This window comes from Curcuma longa, chromosome 11 (assembly GCF_044706935.1).
Source record: "Curcuma longa cultivar G26 ecotype Majalengka, Jawa Barat chromosome 11, ITB_CL_G26_1.1, whole genome shotgun sequence".
Taxonomy (NCBI): domain Eukaryota; kingdom Viridiplantae; phylum Streptophyta; class Magnoliopsida; order Zingiberales; family Zingiberaceae; genus Curcuma; species Curcuma longa.
This window is the reverse complement of record NC_133871.1, coordinates 1,801,324-1,824,496: the sequence shown is the minus strand read 5'-3', so window position 1 is coordinate 1,824,496 and position 23,173 is coordinate 1,801,324. Positions and strand designations below refer to the sequence as shown.

At 42.5% G+C, this 23,173-nt stretch overlaps 1 protein-coding gene across 2 annotated transcripts in view; it reads right to left on the bottom strand.

Moving 5' to 3' along the window:
- Positions 1–2,166: 2,166 nt before the first annotated feature.
- LOC141838764 (delta-1-pyrroline-5-carboxylate synthase-like) overlaps positions 2,167–23,173 on the bottom strand; it is a 51,241-nt gene continuing 30,234 nt past the window's right edge. Inside the window, exons 1-21 of one of the 2 annotated variants that reach the window (XM_074726332.1) lie at positions 13,848–13,952; positions 13,156–13,227; positions 12,939–13,042; positions 12,737–12,839; positions 12,475–12,636; positions 10,179–10,456; positions 8,302–8,452; positions 8,017–8,181; positions 7,866–7,943; positions 7,593–7,682; positions 6,884–6,970; positions 6,657–6,743; positions 6,461–6,557; positions 6,218–6,321; positions 5,917–5,992; positions 5,570–5,720; positions 5,387–5,455; positions 4,477–4,543; positions 4,308–4,378; positions 2,847–2,919; positions 2,167–2,360 (exon numbers count right to left, since the gene is read on the bottom strand). In XM_074726332.1, the coding sequence (XP_074582433.1) occupies positions 2,337–2,360; positions 2,847–2,919; positions 4,308–4,378; positions 4,477–4,543; positions 5,387–5,455; positions 5,570–5,720; positions 5,917–5,992; positions 6,218–6,321; positions 6,461–6,557; positions 6,657–6,743; positions 6,884–6,970; positions 7,593–7,682; positions 7,866–7,943; positions 8,017–8,181; positions 8,302–8,452; positions 10,179–10,456; positions 12,475–12,636; positions 12,737–12,839; positions 12,939–13,042; positions 13,156–13,227; positions 13,848–13,898 (2,160 nt within the window). In that variant the 5' untranslated portion in view covers positions 13,899–13,952 and the 3' untranslated portion in view covers positions 2,167–2,336. Of the gene's footprint in view, positions 2,361–2,846; positions 2,920–4,307; positions 4,379–4,476; positions 4,544–5,386; positions 5,456–5,569; positions 5,721–5,916; positions 5,993–6,217; positions 6,322–6,460; positions 6,558–6,656; positions 6,744–6,883; positions 6,971–7,592; positions 7,683–7,865; positions 7,944–8,016; positions 8,182–8,301; positions 8,453–10,178; positions 10,457–12,474; positions 12,637–12,736; positions 12,840–12,938; positions 13,043–13,155; positions 13,228–13,847; positions 13,953–23,173 lie in introns of those variants that run through there. The other variant, XM_074726333.1, reaches the window with a different exon arrangement.

The window sequence follows — 23,173 nt, the reverse complement described above, 5'->3', positions numbered from 1 at the left end:
TTATATTTTAAAAAAGATAAATATTAATATAAAATTATTTTAATTTTTTAAAATAATAATAATAAGGAGCGTCTCCTGGAATTTTTTGAAGGAGCTCCCATTGTGGATGCCTTCGCGATACTACTTACTATCGTACATTATGGTAGCAAAAAGGTGGAACCGCCACCTTAGCGGCTCCCTGGTCCCGGCCCCACAAGTGTCCAGAGGGAGTAAATCACGGACGGTCATTTTGACCTTTTTTCTCATCATGGCTAGCGCAAGGGAGGACATTTAATTCATACTATCGTACATTATAAATCATACGATTTGGTCCCAATTTGTTTAGGTTGATAAGTGTAATTATGTATGTAAAGCATTCAATCTAACATTTTATTTAACGGGAAAACTCACGACCTAAAGAACTAAGAGGTTAATTAATCTCGATTCAGATTTGAAAACACTGATAGGAGACAGCATTATTCAGACTCCCTTTGTCTTCAATCTACTCTTTGAATGAATCACACAAAAAAACAGTTTTAATTTTTGAAGGAAAACAAAATCACCAACCAAAATCTGGTTTACCTGCAGAATTCAGCAAGATTTTGGCTATTGGATCGAGCATAAAGGAAAAAGGAGGAGGAGGAGATGGCAGGAATAATTGTGGCCGGAGGAGGGATCCACAAAGGATCGCATGATCCTATCTCGATCTCGATCGATAAGGATCAATGCGATCCCTTTGGATGCTTCCTCGAAGCCGCAGGGGTTGCTGCCTGTGCTATATGAAAAAAATAAAAATAAAAATCACATTGTGATTTAACCTCGGGAATAAGACCTGCCCATTTTTTTCTTCCTGTGCACGAAGCACAGCGTCGCTTCTTCTTTTCTTCTTCCTGTGCACGAAGCAAACTACCGCCGGCGTCGCCTCTTGCCAACGCCAGCCCCGCCGGCACCGGCCCCAGCGACACCAGCCTCCCCAAATCACCTCTTGCCGGCGCCAGCCCCGCCGGCACCGGCCCCAGCGACACCAGCCTCCCCGAATCGCCTCTTGCCGCCGCCATGGCTTCGCTTGCCGCTGACGGCTGTCGACCGAGCCGACGTCACGATGCCACGCAGATGGGAAGTGTGAAACAGAGAGAAAAAAAAAAAATCGCAGGCAGCGCCTGTGCACTGCCGCTTGCGACGGTCGAACAGAAGCGAAATCGCTGTTCTAGCGATTTTACCAACAGGTAAATACTCTAACATTCAACTCTGATACCATTATTAGAATTACCTGTCGATGCGTGCCACGCCCGGTTGAAATTTCTCACTGTCGGAGGAGCGATCACGGTAGACGGAAAGCACCTCACGAATCCACAAACCAAATCCACCACCGGCTGTTCGCCCTCTTTCTCTTCTTTCCGGCACAGCACTTGGACGCATTCACCGATCTCTCACGCACCTTCACTGCAAACTATGGTAATACGTTACGCAGAAACGGAATCAAGAAAATCATATCGGGGAGGACTAAAAAACAGAAATTATAGTAATTGATATGAATTTATAAAATAATAACACTTTTTGAGGGGATGGAAGCAGATTGATGTTGAAACATACGACAAATTAAAAACAAATCGAATCGAACTAATTCAAATCAAACTAAATTAAATTTTTTTTAACTAATTAAATCAATCAAATTTTTAAATAAAAATCAAACAGATAAAAATTAATTAATTAAATTTTTGATTGAAATTAATCAAAATAATTGAATTTATTTAATTTATTTAAATTTAATCGAATAAAAATTTTAAATTTAAAATCTAATCAAATTAATTATTTTTAAAAAAATAATTAAAATTTCAAAATAATCAAAATAAAATTTTAAATTCAATTGATTTAATCAATTTATTCAATTTATTCAATTTAATCAAATTTTTATTCAATCCTTCGATGCAGAAAGATTGGCTCTAAGGGGTTTTGAAAATTCATTTTATCACCTATCGTTTAATAGTCCGCAAATCTATTCTGAAGCTGCCACTGTAGGTTCTTGGCAGGTAAAATAATTTTCTAAGCTAAAAAATTACGAGGCAAAATGGAATGTTCTCATTTTATTGTATCATCTCTTCAAAATAACCGCCAAATCTAAGTAATGCTTGGATTCCAAATAGACATCAAGAAAAACACATTTGAAATTTCTAGCCAAGCTTGCAATTTATCAAAAATAAATAAATAAATATAACGATTATTAGGACAGTGTAGATGTGACCTCAATTTGATGAATCACCAACTAAACTACTCTAGGAGAGTTCTAAGGTTGCAAGAAATAAAAACTCTTAGGAATATTGGAGATCGACTCTCGCAATAGTAGAAAAGCCAAAAGATTAACCATTTCGTTGCTCGTTTGCCTGTAAAAGGAATCGTTGACGGATAAGTATAATATAGCAGAAGAATTAGAGGAAACTATATATATTATGTCAATAACTAAAGAAGCAGCTCTAATGGGCATTGTACCTAAATGCTATTATAGGATGAGACTCAAGTTGAAACCAAACTGCTTGGCTAGTTCGACTGGTTAACCCAAGGATCAAAGAATAGCAGAATGGAATGGTTCAACCGTCCGCTTGATTTTAGAAACAAATGTTTCATGTAGCATTGCCAATGATCAAGCATGAACGTCGATTCCATAACAGACACATCCTAATATCTCAGGGTTGCGATAGTCAATAAAAAATTTAAGCTACACCAAACAGGATCAGCTCAAACTTATTTTGCCCAAAGCTTTATTATAATTTATCAGCAGACTGAATTCATAAACAGAGAGTTAAAATCTCAACAGACTGAATTTACAAAAAATAAGAAGAGAAAAAAAAGCAATGAAATCTGGGACTTACCAGTGGAAGTTGCCGGTGTGTGTAAACTAACCCCTTATCACCATCGACCACTTGTCCATTACCTCTCAAAATCCTAGAAAGAAGAAGACAAAGTTGATACAATAACGAGAACACTTTATATTTTATAAATTCACAAAAGGTTGCATTTTTACAATAACAAGCAAAGTTAACAACAGACTTTATATTTCTGACAGCTTCATTTTGTGTCTTTGATTATAATTTCAAAAAGACAGATTAATTTTTATGGCCACATAACTGGTGGATTTTCCTTTTCCTTTACATGGATTTTCATTAAAAATAGCAAAATTAGGAAAAGAGCTCTATCAAGTCAAAAGGAAGAAGCAGTCTTAGAAATTTAGCTAGATTCTTTTTCCAAGGAGAACATAATCACTTTTGTTACTTCTAATGGTCAGTTAACAAATTATTTTACATGTTTGAAAGGTTCAAGAGTTGAATATATTTATAATAAGATAGGGTTTTACAATATCATTGGACTAGCTTTAGTTTGAGGAAGAGTGTTGAATACTTAGTTGTAAAACGATAAAAATGATACTCTATTAAGACAGAGGGTAGTACCTAAGATTAACTCCAATAATTATCCCCACTTTGTCTTTAACAACTACTAAATGCAACACCATGATTATTGCCTTTTCTCATAATTTCACTTAAACAGAAAAAAAAAAGTCGAATTATTCATTATAACTGGGGTTTCTTTTCAAATGGATAATTAGTTTTCATTGTCTCTAACTACCTAAATTACTGCAGCTTTGTATCCATGCAATCTCATTAGTGCACTAGCTATGCACTAATACACATTGCAATGTAATGTTCAAAATATTTGTTCATTAGCTCATTTTAATCTTGAATGTTAGTTGTGCTTTATCTCCATCCTGGAAATATCAAGATATTTCTTGAACTTACAAGCATCAGGGGAACATTGTGTTGCTTGTGTAATCTGTGAATAACAAAAAAAAACAATTACAATTGGAAACTATGTTAATGCGAAACCCATGATATGACTGTAAGAGAATATATAGATTCCACATATGAGATTCCTATGTTCATGTGAAATCCTCCTGTAATTCCTATGAGATCATAATTTGTTCTCTGATACTTTCTTTTTACAAATATATGTTTTGATTAAAAAAACAATATTCTCCAAAAGCTGAGATTCCTTTTGAGACATTGATACCTTATTATTTTCTTCTTCATAACAAATACATCTAACAAACAATGCCCAGGGTCATCGTGATTTTTTTGGTTATCAAATCTATACTAATTTTTTTTATTTATATTATTCACGAGGAGCATCAGGTTTAGTTTTACAAAAATCATCTAGCTAAGGTGGCCAATGGCTTTAGTTATAATCTAACACAAGCAATCCTACAAGGTCTACGAGTAAAGAAAAGAATGAAGACTATAATCAATTGAGCAGGTCGAGTTTATTAGTATGCAACTTACCATCTAGTAGTGAGCAATCCTTCAACACCAACAGGTCCACGAGCATGAATCCTACTTGTACTTATACCAACCTTCTCAAGATATAAACAAAAATATCATTAAAAAAAAGTATATTCCAAATTTTTATATACACCAAACAAGTCATCTACTGAGAGGAAAGAAAGCTTACCTCTGCTCCAAGTCCAAAACGAGCTCCATCACAAAAGCGTGTGCTTGCATTGTGAAATACTGCAGCACTGAAATTGGGGAAACATATTTGACTTCTATATATAAAAGCTTAGACATTTAACTATCTATATATGTACATACTAAAATAGAAATAGCAGCAAACAGATTATTCAAACTAAGCATTATTTTCCCTTCTTCAAAAATTTAATTCCTAACTAGGCAGCACCATTTGCCTCTCTTCAAAACTTCGAACCTTGGATCCCATATGAACAATTTGTTGTCTTTATTCATGCTATGCTCACATTTATTCCCTCTAGCCTCTATGAGGTTTTTGACAGGACTACCAGGCCTTTTGTGCTTGTTAAATATAGTGGATCAAGAAGGTTATTAGTCTAACTAGTAGGTTTAATCCTGCATTAGTTCTTCTGGGTTTAGTTCAAGAGTCTATATAAATGGAATATAATATTTCCTATTCTCAAATTGTACATGATATCCAAACATCCAAGGTGGGCAACCTCACTCTCATCTCTACTCATAAAAAATCTCTCTCCCTTCTCAATTTCTCCATCTATCATCTCTCTTTGTTCTACAACTCGTTGCCATTCCTCTTCATCCCTCCCCATCGCTCTCAGACCTCATTGTTCAACATTCATTCCACATCTTGTGCCCTTTGCTCATCCTCCTCAAATACTTAGTGAAACACGACAAGAAATTAATATTGTGAATAGTATGTATGTGAATTAAATAATGCACATGAAACATCCAACTCCATGATGGGATAAGATTCGCGAAACCAACCCCGAATCGTTTCGACATAGACAGCTTGATGATAATTATGATGATACAAAACATGAAACCAAATGAAACCTCTCTTCTTAAATATAATCTAGCACAGGACACCACCATGATACCTGTCAACTTGACTAAGGAAAATCTCTGCCGTTTCATTGTCCTCGGCAATTATGCAATCAGTATGCGCGCTGAAAGAATGAAACACAAGGAAAATACCAATGAAGTTGGTTTTTGGTGTTTTATATAAAATATGATAAAGAAATCATCAAAGAAAAATGAAATAGAGTGGAGCAGTATTATACCTTCCATATCGGTGTATATGGTCAATTGCAGCGTGAACACTATCAATTATTTCAACTGTACAAGCTGTCGAGTTGTACTCGTGATGGAATGATGGTGCTTCTGGAAAACCAAACTGCTTACTTGCCCTAGGACCACCAAATAAAGTAACACCTGAAATTGTGCATGCAGTAAATTTCTAAAATTTAACATGTCTATGGATATAAAGCAAGAAATTTGACAGATACTATAATATCCTCAGCAAACTTTGCAGCACAAGTCTTGCTATCATAATTGAGTCTACCCCATACTTGATCTGTCAATCATTAGTATATTTAAAAAATTGCAAATTTGATGATAATCCTCAGACCTTCATTTTTGAGCTCTATCAGTAAATTATTAAACCCCTCATCATCCAAAAGATCTTCGTGAACAAGAAGTGTCTCCTGAAAGTAATAATGACCAATTATAAAAAAAAACATTGTACGTCATGAATAAACAGATTAGAAACAATTAATGAGGAATTATGGAGTTGACTAAACAAAGAATGTTGAGCCTTAGGGTACAAAAAGGTACAAATCCATTCTGAAATGCAGAAATGATGAGAAAGGCAAGGTAATTTTAGTCACTATTGCAGTGGAATAGAGATTAGCCATAGCATTAGAGATTACCATAGCATTACAAGCAGCTGGATAGTCAATTTTGGCATCCAACACAATCCGAGTAGCCATTTGCATGTCAGCAGACTTGTCCAGATAAACATGACAAATACCATCTGGATAGCAAACATTAAGACTTGATCAATATATAGAATAATAAACATAAGGAGATATTGCATACAAGATACGGAGATATTGCATACAAGATACGATCCAAGAGGAGCTATAGCAGATACAACTTTATGTTTGTCTAACCTGAATGACCCAGAACGGGAATCTTGGTGGATTCCTTGATTTGAGTAACCAATTTATTGCTCCCTCTTGGAATCACAAGATCAATGACATCATCAAGCTGGGAATTTTTTTGTAAAAGGAAAATTTTGGATTTACAACAAAATAAATTCTTCAAAACTCATACAAAAGCCAAAATGTTCTTCTAATACTAACTCACCTTCAGCAGATCAGGAATCTCTTCTCTTGATGTAATAAGGCCAATAAGCTTTTCACCCACTACATCTGGGATTGCTTCCGTAATGACCTAACCAGAAAACAAGAACTTTAAAAGGTGCTTTGGTATTAAATGAAAGGAAAATAAAACAGCAGTGCTAAATTTAGAATCCACATAAAAGCATGACAATTATTTACACATTTCTAGCAGATCTGGGTCACTAAACAGACCTTATGCAAGATTGCATTAGATTTCATGGCTTCTTTGCCACCTTTGAGAAGAAGACCATTACCACTTCGGATAGCTAATGATGCAATCTGCAAGAGGAAAAAAAAGTGATACAAGTACAACTGTCAGCCTTAACAAATGGAAAAAAATACATTATTAACCAATCATTATTCAGCATGAATAATAATACTTGAAGCACATCAAGGCAAACCAAGAATCAGATCCTTAGTCAGTATGACCCAACCAGTACTGTGAAACATGGACTAGAGTTTGTTTATCACCAGAGAATAAATGGAAAAGGCATAGAGTATCAGACAAGCAGTATAACAAGCTTTTATTCCTCCAAAAGCTCTGAACATAAGAATAACACAAGACTTTTCCACCTTCAAAGTACTATGTCATTTATACGATGGAAAGAAGATCATTGTCAATTTGAAAGCCAAAGTTTACTAGATTTTTACTGATATATCATTTCTTGCTATTTATTGGAATGGAATGCTTGAAAATGTTTATCAATTAGCTAAACTTGTATTTGACAAAAAAGCATTTAGATGTTATTTTACGTAAATACACACATTTTGCCACTTGAAACTACCAATAACTAGATTCCACAAGCAAAATTTTTGGAATAGGCAAACATTGGAAAGTTATATTGCCCACAAGCCTGGCTAGTCTGCCAGAAGAGAGTTAAATTTGATTTGTATGTTTTACCTGAACTAAAGCATCAGGCCTTGACTCAAAAACGATGAGGAGAACACCCAAGGGGCAAGATGTCTTTTCCAAGATTAGACCATCTGCAACCTGAATCAATATCAAACCTTAGATTCTCAGAATTTCAAAGCTAATCAAGACAATAAATAATATCCTTGAAGAAACCAAATTTGATTGAAGTTCTCAGAATCATCACAATCATACAGGCAAGATATCAACAACTAAACAAATAATCAGGAGAAATTTTTAGTAATCTACAGGCAAGAATCTGACCTCAGTTCTCTTCAAAACACAGGATATTGGATCCTCCATATTTGCAAGTGCACGAACTGAATTTGCAAGGCTAGATATCTATCAAAAAATAGAAGACAGTTAGAAATATACTAATGCCACAAACAAACAACAAAATTGGATAATCCCTTGCCTTGCCTGGCTTCAGCATCAACCTAGAGATCAATGATTTCTCATAACCAGCTTGTTGAGCAGCAACAACATCAGCCTCATTTTCTACTCTAATTAATTTCTCATTTGCCTCTAGAGCATCAGCAATATCCATTAGAATTTTCTTGCGGGTATCTGACGATAATCTCTGGTGGAGAGACAAAATTAAATTATAGCAAAAGCTATTATACAATCATATAATCAGAACTACAATGGCAAAATACCAATTCCAAAATTTCTCTCTTGTCTTGGAGGTGATATACAGTACCTGTAGTTGCCTAGAACATTCCCTTGCTGAAACTGCCATGTCACGAGCACTATCTTCTCTTGGCAGCCCCCAATTAATTGCATCCTGATGGAAAAGGGTACCCACTTTCTCACCTTGAAGAACCTTTAGAATGCTATCAGTGGTGAAACCACTTCAACGGCCAAAAAAATTGGTGTTAGATAGCAATCAACTTTATTATGTTTAGCTTTTGAATAAAGTTGGTGCAACAGCCGAATGATTTTCTTAAATAGCTGTGCTAGTGTGGAAAAAGATTATTGATTCAAATTTTTATACAAAAAAAATGCAGTCGACCATATAAAGAAGGCTCATTTCTCTTTCTGCATATTGGCAAGAAAAAAAATTCCTCAAATTGCTGTTAGCATACAATCAACTTCACTAAGTTAGTTTTTGAGCGACAGTGGTGCAACAACTAAATGATTCATTCTATAGCTGTTTCTAGTGAGGAAAAATTAATTGATTTAATTTTCACACATAAAATGTAGTCAAGTATAAAAACAAAAGCCTGTTACTCTTGCTGCATATTAGCAAGAAGAGTGCAATTATAGCCCATTCCTCTGTGCATATTGGCAAGTAATCATGTCTTCTACAATACATGAAAATCCCTTATATTTACTAGCACAAATGAGAGAACTAGAAGATTAATTAATGAGTTACTACTGATCCAAAAATTATCTTCTTCTGATTGATTGGATCCAACCAGCACTAACTTGTACCGCCACATGGTACAGATGTTGGCACCATTGTTCTGGCCAGCCATCCACACTTGTCAATGGATTTGTATTTTAAAACCTTTTTGTGGATCCTATATGAAATAATATAGTTTTATCAATCCCATCTTACTCAACAATGACATGCAAAGTTGTATTCAGGATTAAAACTAATTACAGTAGATTTCCAGCCTGCTTTCTAGCTTAAGACTGATATAATGATATAAAATATCTGATTGCTTTCACCTATCATCATAAGAGACATTTTCTAATACCAATAAATTTTCAGTACAATCAGTGAAGGTTGAAATCTCTTTCTGATCTGGGGTTTCAATTTCCAACAAAACGAGCCGTATGAACCAGATAAGTGTCAGCGCTGATAGTTGTAAGCACCAACACTAAACGGAGGCGAAGGAAGCAGAGAATGAAAATGACGTGACAGAGGAAAATGAGAAGCTGCATACATCGCTAATGATTGAGAAGGAGTAGCATACCTTACTGGGCATCGAGGGGTCGTGTACCTCATCTATGCATCAAGAAGAGTCGCATATCTCATCCGCGCATCTAGAAGAGTCATACACCTCATCTATGCATCACAAAGACTCACGGATGTTACCATGCATCTGGAAGCTTCAGGAGGAGTCACATACCTTGCGGCATGTCTAGACTTCTCCTGAAGGCTCACGCCAAAACTGCTCTGCCATTATTGTAAACCCTACTACCATTGATAGAGGCACAGGTTGCACTAACTCCCGGTCATTCAACATGTGAGTTCCAAGGCAGAACAAAATGTTCTGCCCATGCCAGCTGACACAAAACTATTCTTCATCCTATTCGCTTCTAATCTGGCCTAAACTAAATACCCAGTAAAAAAAATGCATAGGATTCAGAAATAATCATTGCATGCTCATCATGTTGTTTCATCAAGTAGGAAAATATGGCACACAGATCATCTTCAACAAACAAGAACGAAATATGTGAAAATAGACAGACTTATTCAGAGTTTTAGAAGACTTGCTGCTAATTAGGAATCACTACTGACTGTAGATTTGGATTCAGTGAAGAATGGGCAAAGAAGCATCGATTTCCAAGACATTGATGAAATGTATATGAGAAAAATATATTAATAACCAAGCAAGAGGAGCATACCTAGTAATCACAACAGGGGTGCCTGCATAAGCAGCATAAACAGCGGCTTTCACTTTAGCAGTCATGCCTCCTCTTCCTACCCTGGACTTGTCTCCAAAAGTTATCTCAGCATGATGCTTCTCTTTCACATAAGTGTGAATTAGCCTTGAATTTGGTTCACTAGGAGGGCCACTATATAGGCCTTCAACATCACTGAGCAGAATAAGAAGATCAGCTTTTAATTCCAGAGCTAGAAGGGCTGCTAAACTGTCATTGTCCCAAAAAATACCAGAAGAATCCTGCAAATACAAGCATTTATTCAGATAAAAGGCCAACTAATTGAATATCATGGTCAAAAGAGACTAACTGAACAAAATGCATCCAATTTACAGAGGCTAGGATCCCAAAATTACTTAGGGTTAGAAATTTTGATAAAGAAAACAAAATCCTGATTTATTGGACCAATTTAAAGGTCAAGATACAAAAGGACTGTAGATGAGGCAGAAGATATATGTACAATACATACACATCATGAATCTAAAGAGAATCAGATCTGAAAACCAACATGGCAGGCCATTGGTCTTCTGTGCATCCACAAAGAAATAACAAAATTCTCTAAATTTTTCTTTAAAAGGAATAGCAGTTTATTTTCAACATAAAAAAGTTTAAATGATTAAATGCCTCCTCCCATGTTTTAACTAGGTCACCATTGCTTTGCAACTTTTTTCTATATAGTTAAAGTCCACATAAATACAATGAAAAACCAGGAAAAAAGGCATTGCCCCTTCTTCAGGGATCTAGTTTCAGTATTCCAGATGCATATCTCATCCGCACATCAAGATCACAGTTTTGTACATTAGCCAATTTGGGTTTTTCAACAGCTTTCTTTCCTAGCCTTTGATCATCATGCAGATGATACAAGGCACATGAGATTTGGTGTATTGGCTTCTTGCATATGCCAAATGAGGAAAAAATATCATTTTGATTGCAAAGATAAAAAGTGATAATACACATCCTATATCATATTCCACAAAAATGTTTTCACTTAAATTCACACAGTAAAATTAGATGCCAATTTGAAGAAATAGCTACATGTCTTCCCCTTATCACTTAAAAGTATATATCAAACAAGATAGAAGGTTCTGTGTTCAAATTTATCATGAATCACTTGAAAATATAAAACATACTACCATTCATATCCAAATCATAACTAGAAAAGATTTTAGTACTTGTATAATAAATTTCCAACAAACTTCAACTGCTCTAGCAAGAGTTATATCACATGTGCCTCAAATTTCCTCTTCAACTGTTATATAGAACTTTCTATATCATAAGTAACATGTCTTTTAAGTCCCCTTTGTTTTCCTGCAACCCTATTTGATTCAACTTGTTCAACTATATAATCTATTCAGCGACTTTGAACGTGTCAATATCATATTACCTATTTTCTCTCATTTCAATTAGACTATACTTCCTTGCTTGTGGATGGTAGAATTTCCGAACTTATGATATTAGTAATATCACACACACTTAGCATTCTCATACATGTTATACTAATTTAGACGCATAATAATTTTCGAACTGTGCAACACTTCCACAAAGTACAATACATTGTACTACAATTTTATAATTTACTTTTAGCTTAAAGGAAACACGACGTTCCCAAAAGACTCCAAAAGTTGTTTCAGCTCAGACATGCGTAACTAGAAAAGAAGTGAGATGAACATGCATTGATGACTCTGCAACTTTTTTGACTGATTGAGTGCTCTCCTGATTGACCAATGATCACAGTTGAGCTTCTCCCGTGCTGTTATGCACCAACATTTTGGATCAATTTTAACTGTGCTCAGATGGTGTTTTGGTCTCTGTGTGAATATTACATATGGAGGTTGTGTCATGTCCTGCATTGTGTTTTTTCGGTCTTGGAAATTGGGGCCCACTTTCATCCCTGGTCTTGCCCCTTCCACCAATCCTTAGCTTCCTTCTCTATCCATAGGTAACTTCCTGACCCTCTATGTACAGTTTATAGTTAACTTATATATATTTTTACCATATTATAGTCATGAAAGAGAGTTGGATTTTATCCTTCTCCTCTTCATCATTATCATAAAGTTGTGTTTTTCCCAACTATTTGAGTTGGGTACATTAATCTTTCGCCCCAGTCCTCAAAAACAAAAGAACGAGCATAAACAAACATTTTTGAGGGAAGTACATAAACTGGAATTATGAAATATCATAATGGCATTACATTCACCAAAAAGAAATTCATAGATCCAACAATAAATTGTCTTTAGCTGTTATATCAAATTTAGAATACCTCATATGGAGCTCTCCTTGTACTCATTGCGTCATTTTCATTGAAAACAGGAATTACTTTCAAAGATAACAAAGTGTTCACAGTCTGACAGAGTTGTATCCTGAAATCTGGATCCTTAAAATCATTATCCGTAACAAGAAGCTGAGATGATGTCACATCCAGCTGCAAGAAAAATTGTGTTAGTATATGATTAATTAATTACATTTAATGTCTAATAAATTGACAAGACAAATATGTAACAATAAAAGAGCTAAAATCATGCCTGACTAAATAGCACATCATATAAGGCCATTAGGCCACTTTGACCAACAGCAGCACAGGCTTTCCCGTCTAATTCTAACTGTGGTTTCTGGAGATCAGCAAAGCTTCAAAAGAAATAGTAACAATAATATGATCACTCATCAATGATTCGTGTTAGATTAAATATGGTCAAATAAATGAAAAAAAATTATGCATATTAGCACCTGCTATGGACTAGCCTCCTGTATCTAAGCCTCTGACGACCAACACCAACTGCACCCGATGTGACGAGGATTACTTCAAATCCAAGTAAATTGAGTTCTTTAACCTGTGGATAACCAATTGCTATCTTAAGCAAGCTATGGATTCAGAATTTCTTTATTAAGAAACATCATTAAGAACACAGGTAAATAATAGAAAATTGATTCATGGCCTTCGTACCTGCTCACAAAGAGCCCCCAGTCTTCCAAGAGCCAATCTTCCATCGGCTCTTGTTACAACTGCAGTTCCCACCTAAAATAACAGAAAAGATAAAACTCTATGGGCGAATCAAGAAGCCTAGAACAGCTTCCAGAATAAAATATCAAATATTCTTGTAATTTCAGTTGTATTTAAATAACTCAAATCTTAATTTTAGAAAATAAAATTCAAATTATGAAATAAAATTGCCAAAAGCTGATTTGTTAGTTCAAAGATTGAAGTTACAAGCATCCATTTTATTCGATGGATCTCAATGCTCCTATTTGCAACTTTTAAATTTTAAAACAACTAACACAAAAATGAGTTGTAGAAAAAAGGCAACTCGTAATCTATTCTTGTTGGAGAAGAAACCAACGTGCTCTTCCCATCAAACACCAGCACCAGATCCACTGAGAAATTTTCTGATTATGAGTCAATCCTTTTACACACCAGCCAATCGGGAGAATAAGCGATCACATTCCGCACCAAGAAAGGATTTACTAAATATGGATCCCTCCGTCCTACACTTAACCGATAGCGAAAACCCCCCGACCGCACAACAAAAACCTAATTCTCCAAACAATGTCATCCTACAGTGTCAGTCTAAGGCCAATCACGGAACGAAGCGCAGCGGTGAGGGTTGAGAAAAAAATCTTGAGGGCAAGGTGAAGAACCTTGATGATGAGCCTCCTGACATCCTTGACGAATGCCCGTGTTTGATCCATGGCGCAGAGCGAGCGGCGAGTCCGCGGACGAGAGAGACGGGGCGTCCTTTGCTTAGGGAGTGAGTTGGCTGACCGGATGAGACAGAGCTGCTTGTTATTAAACCGGTTCCTTGAGAGCCAAGTCAGATGGGGTGGATAAACACAAGAAATGGAAATAATAAATAAATCAATCAAATATTCAAACTCAAAATATTTTAACTAAATCATATCAGTAAAATTAAATACGTGAATTTTCCTCTTTTCTCCCACTTCTTGATACATATATATCGTCCGTACTTTCTTCTATTTTAACTTCATTTTTTTTTTAAGTTCATCAGAAATATGGAAGAGACAACTTTTGATCCCGAAGAGTTTATCTGTTTCATGCCCGTTTAAAAAATATTTGATTCATTATTTATTTTTATAAAATTTTAATTAAAATAATTTATACGGTTACGGGAATAACCCATAGGACCGCTGATGCGACTTGAGTTCGATCCTGATCCCTCCCATAAGTCCTGCCGAGCACAATCACCGTCTCCCTCCGTACTTCAAGATGAGCCGGATCACCCCTCCACCTCTCTTATGACCAAATCGCTCCTTCGGCACTTGCGTTGCCGAGTCTCTCATTTGGCACCTTCGTGGCCGAATCGCCCATGCGACACCTTCGTGACCGAATCGCCCATTCGGCACCTTCGTGGCCGAATCGCCCATGCGGCACCTTCGTGGCCGAATCGCCCATGCGGCACCTTCGTGGCCGAATCATCCCTTTCAGCACGTCACTGCTGAATCACCCATTCGGCATCGTTGCTGCCGAATCTCCCACTCTCGCTGTGCATGCCGCTTAACCAGCTCAATTCAATCAAGTGGACTAAGCGCCCCATAGTGCCCTGGAATTTCCCATCATGACCTCTGACAAGTCCACGCCTCCATTAACTACTACTATCTCTCTGCTGCCCGCACGGATTGCGACAAGACAACACTTTACCGGCGATGGGATAGGGAACTCGATTGTTCCTGACATCTCATTAATAATGATGGAAAGTTCCTTAAATGATGACGTGATAGGTATGCACGCTCATCTCCCCTTTAAAACGACCACTCCCTTCAGCAGGTAACTCTCTCTCTCAACTTCTTCTACTTCTGTTATTCCCCTTTACGCTCAAGCTCATTACTGTTCATCTTCTTCCCCCCTGCCTTTCTTGACTTAAGCGTCGGAATGGTCGCACCAGGGCACCCCCTGGCCTTCCTACTCACGTTTGCTTTATTCTCAGGTCTAGTAGTCATCAGGGCGCCAGATCCTTCTCCCTGTTCCGTGCCAACTCCGACGAGGTCTTCGGCGACCCTGAAGCTACCACCGCCTTCAGCTCCCCCTCCTGCTCCATTCCCAAGGCGAGAAAGGTCCGGTGACGTGTCCAGAAGTACTTCTCAATCAGAACATATTTTGACACCGTCTGTGGGAACGCTTTAGCCCGGATTTGAGATGTCGACGGACGAACCTTCTCAACCTCGCCTCATCGCCATGATGCAGGAGGACTTTGACAAGGTTGTGGTCGCCGCCGTCCTCGCGATCTCCTGACAGCAGCCGCAAGCGCCGGCCGCCCCTTCAAGACCCCGCTCCTTCTCCGTTGAAGCCCCACCGATACCGGCACCGGCCCCAGCACGCCGATTGTTTGAGCCCGCGGAGGCCCATCAAGCTCAGGCCCATCAAGCTCAAGCCTCTCAAGTTCAGGTCCCTCAGGCCCAAGCCCATCAGGCCCAGGCCTACCAGGCTCCGGCCCATCAGGCCCAAGGCCAAGCCCATCCTTATATTTTTGAAGACTACGGTGGAATGTCCGTAGAATCTGCAGCGGCCCAGACCCCACCTCGTCATTTCGCACGGGGAAAGGGTCCATGTCCAGGTGAAGGTAGCAGTTCCCACAAATCCCCTTTCGCCCCTTGAAATTTAGAGGAGGAACTCCCGCGTCACTTTCGAGCCCCTCAATTGGTGGATTACACCGGAGCAGCTGACCCAGAGAATCATTTGGAGCGATTTGAGAATGACGCCATGCTGCACCAATATACCGACGTCATCAAGTGCCGAATTTTTTTCACCACTTTGGCCGGCTCGGCGATCTGTTGGTTCAACCATTTGCCGCCATCATCCATATGCTCCTTCAACGACTTTAGGGGCTCCTTTCTAAGGCACTTCGCTACCAGTCGAGCTTACCGAAAGACTGTGATGGACCTTTTCTCCATCAAACAGAAATCCAAGGAGTCACTCAAGGATTACGTGCGCCGATTCAATCAGGGGGCGCAGGAGGTCCCAGCCGCTCCATCGGAGGTCCTTGTTAGTGCCTTCTCCGGATTGATAGAGGAGGATTTCTTCCGATCTCTCATCAAGAAGCCTCCGGAGAATTTCGACATGCTGTTAACCCGAGTCGACAAGTACATACATGTGGAGGAGGCTCAGTCAGCCCGGCACACAAACTCTGACTCCCACCATCATGGGGGTCCAAGTCAGCAGCCAGCCCCGGTGGTTCGAAATAAACGCCGCCAGTTACCTCAACCATTACGGAGGCCGGAGCCGGAGTGTCCCACTAGACTAGAGGCTGGCCCTCGTGGCATACAAGCAGTGGATTCCCGACCCACTCAACCCTCGGGGCCTTCGCGTTGGCTGCCCCACTTCTGCGTGTATCATCGGATGTGAACTCACGATACTCGGGATTGCCATCAATATGCCCGAGTCCTCCAGGAGGCAGAAGACCAACGCTCGGGGAGGGCGGACCTTGCCCCCCAACCTAGGCGGGAGACCCACAATCAGGCCGCTACTCCACCCCTACCACTCTCTCCTCGGGCCGCCTACAAACGTCACCGTTCTCCCAGGGAGCTAACTCCCCCGATTTCGAACGAGGGGGATCGCAGTCCGGGATCCGGCCTTCGCGACCCCCGGGTCGGTAACCAAGATAACGCCCCCCGAGACAACATCCTTATGATTACGGGGGGCTCTACTGATGGAGATTCTAACCGAGCCAGGAAAGTCCATAGCCGACAGTTGGAAGTCTGCGGTGTGGCTGGAGGAAATAGGGGAGACGGACCCACCATCGGGTTTGAACCCTATGACTTAGAAGGAGTAGAAACCCCTCACGACGATGCTCTGGTCATAAAAGCCACCATAGCCAATTATGATATATCCCGAGTGTTTGTTGATACCGGCAACTCCGTCAACATCATTTTCAAAGAAGCATTTGATCAAATGCAAATCGATGAAGCTGATCTGGAGCCGATGGCCACCTCTTTATATGGTTTCACGGGGAATGAAGTTCACCCCCTGGGACAGATCCGCCTTGCTATCTCCCTCGGCGAGGAACCGGCTCGAAGGACGAGGTATTGTTTCTTCACTATAGTGGATGTGCCCTCTTCCTATAATGTGATAATAGGTCGACCGACACTCGGCGCTTTCTCGACCGTCGTATCCACCTACCATCAGAAGATTAAGTTTCCAGTGGGAGACTTAGTCGGGGAGGCGCGAGGCAACCAGCTGACTGCGCGGCGTTGTTACGTTGACGCGGTCCGGATTGAAGCCAGAAAGGCCCAACGGACCCAAGGAGCTGAAGTGCACGCAGTTCAAGAGGTGCCGAACCCCCGCGCTGCAGCCGAGAAGGAGATCTTGCAAGTATGCCCCGACCGTCCGGAGATAACTGTGCAAGTGGCCGCCGAACTGCCAGCCGAACTGAAGCTAGAACTGGCTGAATGCCTCCGTCGGAATCAGGATGTTTTCGCCTGGACTCCAACAGACCTCACGGGAGTTTCCCCTTCCGTCGCCATCCACCGCCTCAACGTCCTTCCAGGTGCCCGCCCCATCAAACAGAAACGACAGCACTTCGGCCCCGAGCAGAACAAAGTAATCTGAGAGGAAGTGCAGAAGCTGTTGAAGGCTGGGTACATCAAGGAGGTGCATTTCCCCACATGGCTATCCAACGTGGTGCTGGTGCCAAAGCCGGGCAACAAGTGGCGAGTCTGCGTAGATTTTAGAGACTTGAACAAGGCCTGCCCGAAGGACTGCTATCCGCTGCCCAGGATTGATCAGTTAGTCGACTCAACTTCTGGATGCGAATATATATGTATGCTTGATGCTTATCAGGGGTATCATCAAATCGCCCTCTCTGTAGACGACCAAGATAAGATCTTCCGTCACCAACAAGGCCGTAATATTGAAGTATACGTGGATGATATATTAATCAAGTCAGAGCGAGGAGGCTCCCTCATCGCTGACATAGAGGAGACATGCAGCACTCTGCGCTGATATGACCTCAAGCTGAATCCAGCCAAGTGCTTATTCGGAGTCCGAGTAGGAAAGTTCCTGGGTTACATAGTAATCGAGGAGGGGATCGAAGCCAATCCGGATAAAGTGCAAGCACTGTCCCAGATGTCCCCGCCGTGCAACCTCAGAGAAGCACAGAAGTTGGTGGGCCGGATCAACGCACTCTCCCGATTCATCTTCAGATCGGCGGAACGTAGCCTTCCCTTCTTCAAGGTCTTGAAGAAGGCACAGAAGTTCAACTGGAATGAAGACTTTGACACAGCATTTTCTGAGCTCAAAGAGTACCTCTCTCAGCTCCCTCGGCTCGCCAAGCCTTCTCCAGGCGAGCCATTATGGATGTACTTATCCACTTCCAACACTGCCGCCAGTTCTGTCTTAATGAAGCAGGAAGGTCAGTCTCAGTAGCCCATCTACTTTTCTAGCCACCTTTTCAAAGATGCAGAGACCAGATACTCCAACCTTGAAAAGCTGGCATGGATGCTCGTCTTGTCCATTCAAAACTGTGCCCCTACTTCTTATCTCATCCAGTCACAGTCATGACCAATAGCAACCTGGGCCGGCTACTCACGCAACTAGAAATCTCTGGACGACTCATCAAATGGACAGTGGAACTCGGAGAGTACGACATTCAGTACCAACCCCGGACTACCATCAAGGCTCAGGCCTTAGCCGACTTCCTCACCAAAATTACTGAAGGAGAGGCGAAGCAAATATGGAAGGTGTATGTTGATGGCTCTTCCAACTGGCAAGGGAGTGGGGTCGGGGTCGTGTTGATCTCTCCCCAAGGGGAAGAGATTCGGCTCTCCATCAGATTAAGTTTTCGCGCCTCCAACAATGAAGCTGAATATGAAGCTGTGCTTGCCGGCTTGCAGGCAGCTAAGAGAATGGGAGCCACCCGAGTTCATCTGCATTCTGACTCTCAACTGGTGGCGCAACAAGTAGAAGGGAATTACGAAGTCCGCAACGACCGGCTTCGCCAATATGCCGAGGCCTTCACAAAACTCAAGGCAAAATTCAAAGAGGTCTCCCTCCAGAAGATTCCTCGGACAGAGAATGTTAAAGCAGATGAGCTGGCCCAACTGGCCAGCTCCATGGCCGAATGGACAGACGAGGGACCAATCACTCAGGTAGCCTTCATCGCTCAAATAGACCAGGTCCGATTCCTTGGCCTGCAACTCAGCTACCTGTTCCTCCAAGGAATGCAATTGGGCTTGATGCTGAGGTTGGCTGACAGCCAACCGAGCTGTTTCGAGCTCCTTGATCAAATCGGCCTCCTTGGCCTACAACTCAGCCACCTGTTCCTCCAAGGAATGCAATTGGGCTTGATGCTGGGGTTGGCTGACAGTCGACCGAGCTGCTTCGAGCTCCTTGATCAAATCGGCCTCTTTGGCCTTCAGTTCAGCCACCTGCCCCTCCAGGAAGTTGAAATGACGATAGATATCAGGCAGCCGATTATGCATCTCCATGTTCTCGGCCAAGACCTGTGTCAGATACACCAACTCAAATCCACCTGTTATAAGATAGGAGACAAGAATCGGAGGAGACTTACCCGAATTAGGATGAATGCATTGCGACTCGTCATGTCTGATAGTGTCAGGGGGGCGTAATGCGCCGAACCTCGGAGCTCGCGAGTACAATCGATGATATCATTAACATCTTCCCGCCTGAATGGAGCATCTGTCGGAATCGGGGGCAGCTGGACCTCTGTCGGTGGAAATATGCCACCAGGTAAATTCCTGCCGCACCAGAAGGGCAAACGGCCGCCGCATAGACAACTCGGCGAGGAGACTCTTGCCTGACGGTACGCGGAGTGCCCTTCCTCGGTGCAGGGCTTGGAGCCACATTGGCTACCTGGTCCGATTCTAGCATAGGGGGCAAAGGAGATACCCTCGGGCCCTCGATCGTCACTTCCCGAGAAGCCTCCCTCCGTGGCAACGAAGCCGCCATCGGCTCCTCGCTCAGAGCCGCCACAAACACCCTTCTCTCCGGTGTTGGCTCAGAGGCTGCCGGCCTGATCCCTGCCGGCACCGATGCAGATCCAGCAGTCGCTATGCCTGAAGCGGGTTCAAGAGCTGGCACCGCATCTGACTCCACAGTCGCATGACCTTGTTCGCCGGCAGGCAGAGCTGAACCCCCAGCTGATCCGGCTGCCGATGTGCCGGTGATTCGGCACGCGCCTGGGACACCCGCGTTACTGTTCGCCCCTCGGCTCTCTTACTCGATTCGGCGCCGGGCGTGGCCTTAGACGCCTTCGGGGGATTGGGTTGTCTCTTCTTCTTAGGCTTTGCCGATAGATCAGGCCTAGCCTTCTTCTTCAACTTACCCTCCTCAGTTGTGGGAGGGCGCTTTCTGGACGCTGGCTCATCAGGCGGTTCTCTAATGATCAGTGCCTTTGACTTAGGAGTACGCTCACTTGACTCCCCCGTTCGGGCCCGTTGGGCGACTCGGCCAGATGGCACCTCCGACTGGGACCTCGCCTCAGACCCCGCCTCGACTGCATGGCTGCCAGATGAAGCTGCAACAGCAGGAGTCTCTCCCGAAGGGCTAGGCGTCGACAGTTTCTTGAAGGACGCTTTGTCCCACTTCAAGAATTTATTCATCGAGGCGGTCATCCAGAGATCCTCTGTACAAACCCAAGATACACATAAAATTAGCCATTAATATGCTTAAGCAGTAGTATGATTTCTTACCAAGCGACTGAGATAGCTCCGTGGCTATTGGGCTCAAGCCTGCCCGATATAGCAGCCCTTCCTCGCCTACCAGCCTGTCAGGATGAAACTTTAGGCCATCAAGGGACGCGGTCGCCATCTTGAATGTCGTCTCCGACTTATAGTCTCTCAAGCGCGGAGGAAGGGGAAGCTCTTGCTGCCACTCGGTAATACGTAGGGGACTTGGGATTCTCACAAAGAAGAACTTCCCCTTCCAGTGTTTTAGTGACGAAGGGTACTTACCTAAAAAGTTATGCCCAGCTCGAGCATTAAGATAAAACACTCCTTCTTCCTTCTTCTTCATGTAGAAGAAGTAATGGAAGACGGTGGGGTTTAGAGGAATCCCGTAAACCTTAAACACTAGACAAACACCGCAGAGAAGACGAAAGGAGTTCGGCGCCAATTGATTTACCGGCACTCCGAAATACCCCGCGATCCTAACAAAAAACTCTGGGACAGGAAAACGAAGCCCTCCCTCCAATTGATCTCGGAAAAAGGTTTAATAGCCGGGGGGGAAGATGAGGGCGGTCTTGACTCTTAGGGACCCTAATCTTATATTCTCTAGGGATTTGATATCGGAGTTTTATCGCTGCCTTAGCGTCGTCGTAAAAAATGGACGATGTGGACTCATACCATAATCCTTCGGGCTCCGAGTCAGACATTTCTATACCTAATACTTACTAGGAGGAGAGGACTAAAAGGGAAAAAGAGGAAGAACTGAGGGAAGCAGAGCTTACACGGTGGAAGATCACCGGAGAGGACGAGCAAAGAGCAGAGGCTGGGGAAGACAACGGCAACAACGCGAGCAGGCAACACACAGATAAAGACACCGCCGCCTTTTCGTCACTGATATATAATGAAACCCTATCAGGCGCCAACCGTCCGATTAGCGGCAGCGAAAAGGCGGGATGCGACCCCCGCCGTTCGATACGGCCCCCCAGAAGGATCCGATCGCGTCATGATAGCGGAGCGATACTCCCCTCGATAAGCTCGTTTCATTAAATGTGGCTTGGGAAAAGACATTTACCTTAATGCGCGCATGCTCACCGCCACGCCTTGAGGCTGACATGTCAAAGGGGATGCGTCCACGTGTCCCCTGAGATGCCGTTTCGGTTACCAGCTATGACCGTACAGTCTCCGAAGCTCCCACGACAGACTTTGACTTGAGTTAGACTTGCGCCTCCCCATGATTGCTCACCACCATACTGCGCGACTGACGTGGCAAGTGGAACACCGCCACGTGTCCTGGTGTGGTCCTAACTGAACCAACATTTGGCCGATTGGACTCGAATAATGACTCTGTCTAGTCAGTCCGACTCATGCTCCCTTCGACTAGACTAAGCGGGGAGGCTTATGTTACGGGAATAACCCATAGGACCGCTGATGCGACTTGAGTTCTGATCCTGGTTCCTCCCATAAGTCCTGCCAAGCACAATCACTGTCTCCCTCCGTACTTCAAGATGAGTCGGATCACCCCTCCACCTCTCTTATGACCAAATCGCTCCTTCGGCACTTGCGTTGCCGAGTCTCCCAATCGGCACCTTCGTGGCTGAATCGCCCATGCGATACCTTCGTGGTTGAATCGCCCATTCAGCACCTTCGTGGCTGAATCGCCCATTCGGCACCTTACTGGCCGAATCGCCCATGCGACACCTTCTGGCCGAATCGCCCATTCGGCACCCCTCGTGACCGAATCGCACATTCGGCACCTTCGTGGCCGAATCGCCCATTCGGCACATCTTCGTGGCCGAATCGCCCATTCGGCCACCTTCGTGGCCGAATCGCCCATTCGGCACCTTCCTGGCCGAATCGCCCATTCGGCACCTTCTTGGCCGAATCGCCCATTCGGCACCTTCGTGGCCGAATCGCCCATTCGCATCCTCGTGGCCTTCGCCCCTTTCAGCACGTCGGATGCTGATACCCATTCGGCATCGTTGCTGCCGAATCTCCCACTCTCGTTGTGCATGCCGCTTAACCAGCCTCAATTCAATCAAGTGGACTAAGCGCCCTAAGTGCCCTGGCATGTCCCATCATGACCTCTGACAAGCCCACGCCTCCATTAACTGCTACTATTTCTCTGCTGCCTACACGGATTGCGACAAGATAACACTTTACCGGCGATGGGACAGGGAACTCGATTGTTCCTAACATCTCATTAATCATGATGGGACGTTCCTTAAATGATGACGTGATAGGTATGCACGCTCATCTCCCCTTTAAAATGATCACTCCCTTCAGCAGGTAACTCTCTCTCTCAACTTCTTCTACTTCTGTCTTCCCCTTTA